This window comes from Elaeis guineensis, chromosome 4 (assembly GCF_000442705.2).
Source record: "Elaeis guineensis isolate ETL-2024a chromosome 4, EG11, whole genome shotgun sequence".
In the NCBI taxonomy this organism is placed as follows: domain Eukaryota; kingdom Viridiplantae; phylum Streptophyta; class Magnoliopsida; order Arecales; family Arecaceae; genus Elaeis; species Elaeis guineensis.
The window spans coordinates 2,385,006-2,397,269 of record NC_025996.2 but is presented as its reverse complement, the minus strand read 5'-3'; the positions used below and the strand labels follow the sequence as shown (position 1 = coordinate 2,397,269).

The 12,264-nt window shown below is 38.3% G+C and overlaps 1 protein-coding gene across 1 annotated transcript; it reads right to left on the bottom strand.

Moving 5' to 3' along the window:
* Positions 1-375: 375 nt before the first annotated feature.
* On the bottom strand, positions 376-12,008 carry LOC105033633 (probable E3 ubiquitin-protein ligase XBOS34). The gene is given in 12 exon segments (XM_010908516.4): positions 376-1,155; positions 1,158-1,491; positions 1,926-2,011; positions 2,748-2,850; positions 3,583-3,786; positions 8,047-8,128; positions 8,308-8,359; positions 8,362-8,398; positions 8,525-8,613; positions 8,721-8,801; positions 11,323-11,437; positions 11,535-12,008. Coding segments are annotated over 12 exon segments (1,761 nt in total). The 5' UTR covers positions 11,637-12,008; the 3' UTR covers positions 376-679.
* Positions 12,009-12,264: the final 256 nt, after the last annotated feature.

Genomic DNA, 12,264 nt, shown 5'->3' with positions numbered 1-12,264 from the left:
AAGCACCGAAGAAGCTATCATATACTTTTGCAGTTGGCTACCCAGCTAAACAAGATTGCTTTATAACTAAACTGGGATAATACAGCATGTCTTACATAAAAAAAAAGAAGAAGAAAAGAAAAGCGTATGTTTTAAGCCAACATATGTAAGCAATAAATTTGACCCCTTCTTTCTTACTCACTGATAGAAATTCTTGTCTAGGACAACTAGAATAAGAAATATTTGCTGACAAAATTATAGAGAAGGCCTACAAAATTAAAGATGCAGTCTTGGTCAATATTGCACATAACTTCTCGCCCTTTGGCTCCAGAATGTAGCACGCCAATTTCTGATACATGTCATCTATCATTTTGCAGCAAAGGCAAGGCAGACATGTAATACAAAATGATTTTTTTGGAACAATAAGGCACCCAATGTTGTCCACAATAACAGCATTACAGACTCTCCACATACAACATTGCCCTACTTTCAATACCTGAACGCGTGAAATTAACGCAATCCTATTACTGACAGCATCTACAGTATATACAAATTATATTACTGTATTTTGACCTTCACTGGAATTCCAGAGCAACCCATAGGGTCAAAAAATTTAGTACATCATGACAAAATATCCAAGAACTATCATCCTCATGATGTAGTTAACTATATACAGACTGTTCAGATCCAGATTGACCACTCAAACAGCATAGAGCCTTACGACCTGATCTACATTGGCACGGCAAACAGGGCATCCCCAATTCTTCGCTTTGATCTCCTTCAAGCAAGGCATACATCCAACCATGTGACCACATGGAATGCAAGCCCCCTCCACTGGGGCATCCAAACAGATGACACAAAACCCAGAAGTATTGCGACTGCCTTCTTCAACTTCATCGTTCCCAGGTTTGGAAAATCCTGGAGTACCAGCAGTATCTTCTTTCACTTCAGTAGTCACAGGTTTTGTCTCTACAGCTGGCATGCTTATATCAACAGGACTGGAATCTATCGATGGATAGTGAATTGGTCCATCATAAAATGTCTCATCGGCAACTGGTGGAGCAGAAGGAACCAAAACTGTGGGATGTGCCTCCCAAGATGGAACAATGAATGCTGTATCAGATTGACTCATAGTAGGCTGTGATGCCCTATTATTTGGCCCAACTTCAGGAGCAGCCATCCATGGCATGCACTGGGATTTGACTCATTCAGACATGCTTGGGCATTTAATTTTGATGGTGGAGCAACATCTGGTGGCCGCCATCCATTGTTGGTAGAATGACCAGACGAGCAGCCCCAGCCGCTGGTGTTGCTGGTGTGGGTGACTGGTTGGACATCAGGCACTCCCTCTGCTATAGCTGACTGAATGGAGGCGTTAATGGCCATGGCTATTTCCATGTCTTCCTGGTTGGATGTATGTGTGCCTGTTGATGTTGCTGATGCATATGAGTTGATTTGTGATGGGGGAGGCATGGGTCCACCTGCTGGTGTTTCCGGAATGTTATTAATCACCTGCAAGAGGGAGAAATTTTGCTGAACACCAAACAAAGTTGTGGATAGCAATGCTAGTAAAAGATAACAGAATAAGAATAAACCTCTTTAAGACCTCATCACGGAAGCAATAGTTCAGCACTAAGTAAAGAAGCTTCTAAAACAACCATTACCAACCCGATTTACACCATATTTTCTGGATCTAAGAATGAAATTCCAAGATTAAATTCTTTGTCCCCATTTGTTCTCTCCATTCTTGCAAGATTAATTGGAAAAAAGTTCCTTGGATGATGGATTTACACTATATGCCAAAATTTAACTAGAGATACAGCATACAGTAATATTAATTCTTGGTTTCTACATGAATAATCTCCTGAAATTCCTTTGAGATTCTTACCCTAACATTCACTTGCATGCTCTGCAGTACGCAATCATGAAATGTACTCATTAATTACCTGGGGAATTCCTCGGCATGCATTATAGAACCACCATAGTTGTTGCTTGTCACCTTCATTTGCCGATAAAAACTTGTACTTTATTCCTGTCAAGATACAGCAAATTAAGGTTGAGCACCAACTTTAGAAATGAAAGGTCGCCATCTCTGACCCCTTTTGATGCCTAGGCATCCAGGCAAGTGCCTGGAGTTAAAAAATCATTAAAAAAATAAAAGTAATACCACAGCCCTGTATAATCAAATTATCTCAATGTAACTGGGTCATATAAAACACATGAAAAAAACTTTCATATTCATAAATGATAGGTTGTTTACTACTTAAGCTATTCATAATATGATCTAGCATGGATTGATATCTTTGAGAACATGTTACAAACACCCAAATAGCTAACAAAGGACGGATTGATGGAGGGCTGCCATGGGATGTATAAGAAACGCCAAATATAGATGACCATGATCTAGAAAAGTAGCTTTTAAAGTACTAGTATATACACACCAAGGCTTATTAAAAATAACTCAACTAATTAGATAACAATTAAAATTTATATTATATATGATGAAGGATAGCCGGAATAAACAGTGATTAGTATTATGTCATAAATAAGTACCCCTTGTAAAGAAACAGCCTGTAGGCGGTGAAGTGCCTGTCTAGAATGCCAACCCAGGCACCCAGACTGCCACCTCACCTAGCAGTCTAGAAAGCACCAGGCATCTAGGCAATGGGGTTGCCCAAGTGACCAGGCTGCGGCGTATGACAACCTTGGTACAACATTAAGGAAATTTTGAGGAAAAAAAAAAAACAAGCTTTAATGCAAAAACATACTTGTGGCGTTGTCAATAATAACCACAGCTGGATCTGGCTGGTTGAACTTTGGTTCCTCGATATAAGCTTTCCAAAGTGAAATAATAATGCGGGGCTTTGCAACCTGTTTGTCAATAAAAACTATTTAGCAAATTAAACATTGAAAATTTAAGTCACTGCATATTCTGTCCAGATGTAGAAAAAAATATAGCATGAACAAACAAAAGAAAATAGTCACTTGTGGAAAAGGAGCTGCACATGTTGAACCCATGCAAAGAAAACTACAAGTCAAAATTTTTGGGAGCTATAATTGGACCGGTAAAAAGCAAAATTGAGTCATATATCAATTTATGAACAGTTGTTCTGGGGGCATCCACTCAGTCTGTTCCTAGTCACCCTATGTCAGCATCTTGTCATGATTGAACCACAAACAGTGAGTAATACTAAAGAATTACACATTTTGTTGGGAAAAAAAATGCAGAGTAACCCACAAGCATACTGAGAGACCACTGCAGAAAAGGTTTTGAGAAAATCTTGAACTCAGACAATTAGCCAACGCTAATCAACCAAAGATGATAGGGCCAATCTCGTTATACATATTTTAGTCAGCAATCAGCATACAAACAACACTTAAGATTTGGAAAGACAATTTTGTTACATAGTTAGTGCTCAGACACTCTGCCTTATGGCATAGTTAGTGCTTAGACATTCTGACTTATGGCAGCCCTGTTCTCCAACAGATTGCAAAGCAGTGGCAAATAATATACACTATGTATTGCTTTAAAGGAAAAGCTAATATTAGCACCATCTGATGGCCTATTTTCAAGATTCCTTCTAGGAATACCTAAAGCTTTACCTGATGATAGTAAGTAGAATGAACTCTTAATTCTCTTCTGTCATTTTCTACAACCCTCAGTAGCTGTGGTCTTTTGTCTAAGGTTCTGCACGTGCTTCGAAATCTCCCTGGTACCTTATTATTGCAGTTGTTCCCTAGGCGCTTTCTTACTCGAACTCTTTTTGGGAGCCCTGCTTCTCTCCAGTCCCGCAGCTGAATTCGCCCCTGCACATGCACCAAATTTAGGTAACTAAGCTACAATAGGTGAAAGAGTGTCAATTTAGGTCCCAAACTGTCAGAAAATTGGCTGCTAGTGGTGCCATAAAGTTCAAAAAGAGGGAACTAGCTAGTGAATATTTGGTGATAAGCCCCAAACAACATGAGAACATGGAGATCCAAACCCTGGTTTCCTCAAATATTCTTTCTTCCCAGATGCATAAAAATCAACAGACTGCCTCACATAGTTAAGCAGACTTAAATATCATGAATCTAAATTTTATGCTGACAGTAATAATGATGGCTAAAGCAAAATCTTCTTGCATTGCATAAACGCTGAGAGGAACTGTTGCTTGCAGACTGATAAAGACGAATATATCAGAGGAACGCCTTCCATTACAAAGTTGAAAATTTTCATTTTGGCCACACACTGGATGACAAATGAAGGTCTCAAGATGCATTTGCATGCCAATCAGCAGTTGTATTTCAAGCCCCATTCAGCAAATATTTTTAATACATCAACAGTAGAAGCCTTTTCCTTTGTTAAAGTAAAATCTCGGAAAATAGGGCAAGTGGTTGACGCCGAAGAAAAGCTTACCCAAGCTTGCATGCCCAAACAGACACTCTTGGGCTTGCCATCCTCTAAAAGAGACCATTCGGCTTATATGAGGACATGTAGTTAAGCAATTCATTGAAGACTGATGCACTGGTTAAACCACCACAAAGGCATAGTATGTTTAAAATAAAGGTGCAAAACAGACATATTTAAAGAAGAGAAATTGATTATTATGCATGCAATCATCTTAGTATTTCTGCAGCTTGCATCAATGAAAATTCTCATTAATACTTGATGTTATTGCGACTTCAGAAATGGTGCTGACTACTCAAAAGAGATTCTTCTGCAACATCAAGGGATACTGCCATTGACAATAATGCAAAGTATATTGCCCACCTAGCTCACATTACAGGTGATTATCTAAAACACATGGCAACTGATTTGATTGGCCATTCGAAAAGTAGGAAAATTTTCAAGACATAATTACTCAGCTAATTAAGATTAGTCTGGTAGATAATTCAAAAGCTAAATCACCATGCCAACCCCAACCCTGCAGGCATGCGCCAAACACACACACACAAAAAAAAAAAAAAAAAAACGACTTTAGGAAGTGCTCAATAGACCACACACCGACAGAAATCCACATTGAACAGAGACATGATGCATTGAAAGTTGAAAAGGCCTAACCATTGTATGGGAACTTCTAGCATGCCTGTCTGAAGCAGGCTAACCAACAACTCCAACCATGATGATGGAGCTACAGCAGCATGGCAATATAAAAATAAATCTCTTTCCCTTCTATTTAAATGGAAAATGCATTTTTTGGCTGGAATCTCCTCTGCAGCAGGACTCTAGATTTGTCGCTGAACATTTTTTGGTTGAGAGAGCATGCTCATGCCTTTATTAGATTCCTAATGCCATGAGAAGAGAAAGGAAAAGGAGAGAGGGAAAAACCTTCATAATTTAAAGACCTGATACTTCCATTCCTGTAAAACAAAACATTGGAACCCTAGTGCTTCTCTTGGTTTGAAACAAAGTGGGGCCCTCATGTCTACAAGATCAGAGCAATAGTCCTTTGACTCGTTTCTTACTGTTTTATATCATAGCCATGCCTGTTAATGCCCTTCATGTGCATCGCAGGGAGCACTAGTAAATAATGTAAAGCGAAAAAAGGGGAGAAGCAACCTGGTTCGCAAGACCTTCATAGCAGCATGCTGAAATGCCTATTGAAAACTTAATCAGGAAAGATATTTATCTAGTTTATTATCCAGGCTCCTATTATTTTCAGTCTTGATATATGACAAGCTTCTGCCAATGGGACCTATAAATAGAATCCTAAAACCTTTGGATATATTTTTATTTGTAGGTTTGAAATGCTTGCATCTGCAAAGGTTAATTTACCTGTAAGGGTAAATTTGATGTACGTGAAGCATATGTTGATCTCTGCTTCCAGATTCAGTATAGAAGATCGGCGTTTAATTAAGCAAAAAAATAGAATGGCAACCCAGTTACCTTCAAGATGTTGATATTAAGAACAAAGCGAATATTCAAATGAAATTCCAACAATGGGATCTCCATAAGAGATGAGTTTGCACCTTTCCTTTGTCAGCAAATCCAACAAACTATTTGCATTTCAAGCACACTGCAGAAACTTTTCCCCTATTCAAGAGGCAATATCCTAGATCTCCTTCTGCACTGCAATTCCTATCCACATTTTCATTTCCTCATAATGTTTGATTCCCCTTCACCCATTAGTCTGCACCATGTAATTAAGTAGCCTTATGACATCCTTCCACATAGAATATCCAGCTTATAGCAAACTTGATTGTGCTTTCATATTCCTGTATCAGATTCCGCATTCCTTTCTAATCCTTTTTCATTTTAACATCACACGGACTCTCTCCCTCTCTCTCTCTCTCTCCTCTCACACACACACACAACTCCAATGTTTCGACAATTCCAAGTTGTCAGATAAAGTCCTAAGTACTGATTAACATGGTCATCTTAATTATTGACCAGGAACAAATGACATCTTGAATAATACTTCAGTAAGTCATCATGACCAACTTTCAGCTTCTATGATATGATGATTAAATGATTTGAAAAATACTCAAAAAAGGAGATGGAACAAGATGATGTTTTCCTACCCTTGAAGACACAAAGCAAGAAGCATAAGCAGAGGATCCATACCTACGCTTCATATAAAAATTGTGTTAAGAAGCAGCATAACTTAGAGACTTTGCACACTCCAAATGTGCAAACCACCTAAAGCAATTTAATGATAGAATTTTCTGCATCATCTAAATTTTGAGACTAATTTTGCACAAACACCAAGGAAACCAAAAGAATGATCACTTCTTCTCTAACAAAGATTATCCTATACTGCTTTTCTTTTGCAAATATACTTGTTAGTTGTAATTCCTCTCCCTTTTCGTCTGTTTGTGAAAGAAGTAGAAAATATGTTAAAAATACAGGCAGAAAACAACCATCATTGAAGAATTTAAAATGATGTCCTCTTTTGTGTCAATAAAGGTGTACAATTTGCAGTTCTTTGCAGTTCTCTACATGTTAAACCAAAACCACAAAGAAAAGAAACTTCAAGGGACTGATGCTGCTTAGCTATTGTCTCCTCATCATAGTGGCATGCATCATAACAACATCGTATTTAGCATTGACCCTTTTCATCTTCTCATGTACTATAGTTGCTGGGAGTAAAAATGAGAAGATACCATTATTAGGATATCAGGTTGAAGAAGTTCTGAATACATTAACTTTGATATGGCATCACGTACTAGAAATGCTTCAGCTATGATTTCATGATATTTTACGTAAAGCACTGGTCTAGCTTTAGTTAAACATTAGAACAGATGGTGAGGAATCATTCCAATCATTTATTGGATCATACTGATAGACCATGCATGAACTAAAAGTTTGCTGAGGCATAAACCCCTTTATATGTATGTTCTTTTGCACATATTGCAGTAGGGAGATCCTTTTCTAGTTCATTGAAACATGTTTTAGGGACAAGGTTTTAAATACCAGTGGAATGGCGGGGCATCCATTCCACCATCTTTTGTGTCAGGATGGGATGATTAAAGAAATGGACTAGGATGGAACAGAATATCCACCATCCTGAATGTTAGTATGCGGGGCATCTACATCCACGGAAAAACTAGGACGGCCCCATTCCATAGTATTTCAAACCCTGTTTAGGACAACAAACAATGACCTCAAAATTTTGGTAGGCTTACCCACTAAAACTTACAAAGGCAAGCACAGTTCACCACAAAAACGGGCGAGAAACCAACCTTCTCTCTAAAATTAAATAATCCAAGGATCAAAATAACATCCTTTTTATTCCATGTTGAACAACAATATCAGGTACATCCATTATAGTAACAAAATGTAGGTGCTCGCAGACACATGCAGTTTAACAAGATAATGGAAAGTTCTAATTTTGTAATTCATGTTCACAAAATAAGTTTCAATTAGGGGTACATTTGCTTCTTTTTTTTTCATACATATCTTGAGATCAAAACTAAAATTGTGAGATATTGTTTGCTAATTTTCAGGCAATGAGGAGCTACCCCCAGCCAGTAAAGTCATGAGTAGTTTTAAAAAGAAGGAAATTCATAGGACAAAGAAAGAAGAATATTATTTACAAGATTAAATGATTGAAGAATAAATCATAAGCTGATGCTTCTTTACTATACCTGCAGCTCAGGATATATAGCTAACTCGAACTTCAGAGGCCTTGTTGGATTACGAGAATCACAAGGTAAAACCACAGCCCAACTGTAAAAAAAGTATGATGATGATCAGCATGCATGTTGAACCTTTCAACAGGTGCAAAAAAGTCAAATACAATGTAAACCATAACTTAAAATAGTCCAAAATCTAGATAGCTGTCCACATGAAAAAAGATCACATTCAGAAAAGGAAACTTAAACTATGTAACTGAAATATGTACAGACATTTTTCTTGACATCAATTTTGGAGCAAATGCTTCCAAAAATCCCGGCCCATATGCTCGCACAGCCAGCCAGAGAAAAGGCATATTCGGCTCTGAACAAAAGTGAATGAAAAGACATTCTTACCACATGCAATTTATAAAAAACAAACAGCAAGAAAATGAATCATCTAATACACCTGGATTAACATTTAAAAAGCTTCTGGCAGCATCAAGCATACCTCAATGGCACGGACAACATTGTAGTGCCCCTTCTCTCTGGCCACATCAAGTGCACTTTGACAATCATCATTCATGATGAATGGGTTTGCTGAAAAAAGTTAACCAAGGATTCAATAGTCACAAAGACTCAGCAGATAAGGCAAGTTCGCAATAGAAATAAATAAATAAATAAACATAATTTTTGACAAGATGTACCTCCGTGAGAGAGAAGTAGATGAACAGTTTGCTCGAGGCCTTTTTTTGCAGCATGATGCAGTGGAGTTCCTGCATGACACCCTGCAGTGCAAAAAAGAAGCACAAGACTTTTACAACCAAGCCCCATAATGATCACCTGTGAAATAACTAAAAAAACATACATAATAAAAAGCTGCGCTGATATAGCACCACTATATAAACTCTCAAAAAATATTAAAGTATCAGTCTCCGAACCTTCCTGTCAGCAGGCAGGCTTAATGCCTTAACATCCAAAGTTCATATAAAATACTCAACGAAGTGGATTCTTAGCTTTCCTATAGAGCCAATAGATTATACATGAATGTTTTCATATGGTTAAAAGTATAGACCCCATAAAGAGTAAGCACCTAAGTATCTAAATAAACCTTAGACAAAGTTATGTTGAACCCCCAGTTCGAATATGCATGGAACAAATTGGATGAAAGCTATGTTCAGTTCCATCACAGCCAACCAAGGCCTTTCAACTCAAACAACAACCAGCTGTGCATTTTTTCTTAATTCACCTAAAGTACTTCACATACTTCATCCCCCATATTTCTTAACTTTCCTGACACTGAACAAAGTCCCAATTCATAAGATATTTAACTTTAACTAGATGACTAAACTCTAACCAAAACACCTTAGGTAATCCAGACTGCCTCCAACATCCTGCTTTAAGTCTGACGACCAATTCCGTCTTGCATTAATACTGACAGTGATATTTTGTCACATAATTCTGCACCAACTATTGTCTCGTGAAAGAATCTGTGCCATCCATGCATCCAAAATCTCAGAACTCTTTGATGAGCTTTACACCTTTGCAATAACATGAACAATGTGTAGCCAAAAGTTTGACTTGATCCAGTGTCTCGTTCCTGGTTCATCATGATCATGTACACTAAATCTTTGTTTCTTTCATGTTGAATCACTTTGGATGCATGCATCTTGATGTGAAGAGATTTTCAATCACAGCACACCCACCTTCAGCAATAGGCTCCTTGATCTTATCAGTGTAGCTGTTCTTCATTGTCTATATAACCCATTCCCAGTCTTAAACCATGCATTATTTTATAATCAAATTCATCATCCACAAGAAAAGTGTAAGGATAAGATGCATCTTCTCATAATCATGAGATGATTCACAGGAACAACTGCAGTGGTTGCCATTTTCATTTGGCTTCTCATTTTCCTCCCTAGATTTTGTCATTCATCTTCTACACCTATTTTCAGGCTTTTTTTGCTGTTTTCCCACTTGAGGTCTTGAAGATGACCTCATCCAGCACTTGGTAGATTTAAAACTAGGCTGCCTTGTCCTTCTTCCAGTTTCATTACAGTGTCTACCATGCTCGAGAATGCCTTTGGTACACCATCTCATTGACCATCTCAGCATAGCCATTCTTCAAATATCCATTAGCTCCTTAGATCCAAACAGGTATCACATCTTGATGCTTCAATGCACAATTTTTTTCATTGAACTTAAGCAGTTGCCCCCAGGTCATCCAATTCATCATGTTGATCTTCCTTCTGATCTCCAATTTGTGCATTTGATGTCACTCAATGTATCAAGCGCTACACCACCCCACCGCCCCCACCCCCATGCCTGAAAATCTATCATTATGGTTGTGCTGGCTGGTCCCTAGAATATGATACCGGTTATTGAGCCTGCAATTTAATCATGCATGGACAAAAGAGGAGCCAAATAGATAAAGTGCATACTTAAAAAAAAAAATCATTTATTTTCTCTCTACTAATGTTTGGTTCTAGCAGTATGTATATATAACAGCCACTCCTTAACACAGCAGGACAAGGCATTCCCACTCAAACTTGAGCACCATCCAGCAAGCACGTTATACTCATCTAGAACCCTTCGCATATTAAATCCCTATCTTTCTTTAACTTATGCTAGTACTAACAAAATCCTAGAACCCATAAAACATTAAATTTTATCACAACATCCCAACAACAACCCAAACACCATACCTATATCATGTTTACAACTCATCTACTTGTATGTGTTATAACAGTTGAGCAAGTCAAATGTTTTTTATTTTCCTCAAGCATAGAATAGTCATGTGGACATACTAGACACCAAGAGCACTCACTAGAAAAATACTTCAATTTCTTGTTTTACGATCACTGATATGAATTGCATTCAATGTTGCCGTTGCAGATTTAAACTAATGCAACATAGCTTCCATCTCTAAATAGCCATCAATGAGTTTCCTAAAAGCTGTACGAACCAAACCACCATGTTAAACATCTCATATCAATGCCAGACCCTGACAGATGGGTCCAAAGCTAATCCATTCACAGACATTCAACTATTTCCTCTATATAACAATAACCCACAGATCAAGGCTTGCAATCTTGAACCGTACCGCACCCGTAGGGTACTGAGAATATGTATGCCCCCTAGATCGAGTTGCAGTTCCAAGGTATGCACGGGGTGTACAGGTTGGGCACCAGTACGGGGTCCAGAAATTGCAAAACTTGCCACCGATCTTTCAATAACCCAACTTGTTCTAGTAGTCAATTCGTACACGGTGATAGAATCATAAACTGGGAAGGAGAAAAAGCTTCTTACCAGGCCGATAAGCATTCACATTCGCACCCATCTCAATCAGAGCTTTTGCAACATGCAAGAGATCATGCCTCATGCATGCAAGGATCAACGGGGTCTTTCCTTCTTTGTCCATCCACTGCCAAAAAATTCCATCCATCCAATCCAGCACTATATCCACTCATAATTCCAAAAATATGAAAGAATCCAACAATAGGAGACACGCGGAAGCTTACCTCCAATCCGGCACCTTGGTGGCGAAGAGCCCTGATTCTTTCCATGTTGCAGTGATTAACCTGCTGGTAGAGCAACTCATCTTTGGATTGCTGTGCCCCCATTAATAGTTTTCCACCGAAACCCTTATTACGCCCCAAAACAGAAGAGGATCCCAGGAGCGGTCACTCCCAAGATTTTCAGTAGCAAAAGAACCGCGCTAAATTCAGAGCACTCCGCTAAGGTTTATGTAAGGATTGAGAAGCCAAAAATTCCTCAAAAGTTCAAAAGATTCGAACTTTCTTCTCCGCTTCCAAGAGAGCGACATCGTCAAAAAATTGGGACATTTTTCCACCCTCCTATAGGAATTTGGAAAGAATCCGAACCCGAAGATTCCGAAAAACTTCGAAAGTTTTGAACTTTCCTGGAAACCAAACGTATGTATTTTATACTTTGGCAACTGAGGAAACAGGAAGGAAAAAGCGGAGATTTTATTCCGGATCTCCTACCCGAACCGAGTCCAACGTGGCAAGTAATCTACAATTATGATTTTCTCTTCTTTTTCTTGCAGAGTTTATTCAAATAAATTTTATTTCTTCAATGCTGTTGGTACTGGTAACCAACAACTGTATTATTAATTAGCGTAAAGAACCGCGTTTCCAGCCGTGTGTAATAAAGACTCGCCGCGTTGATTTAATGAGGGAGTTGGACCTGGGATTTAGGCAGCCCGGCAACGTTAAAATAAAATTAGAT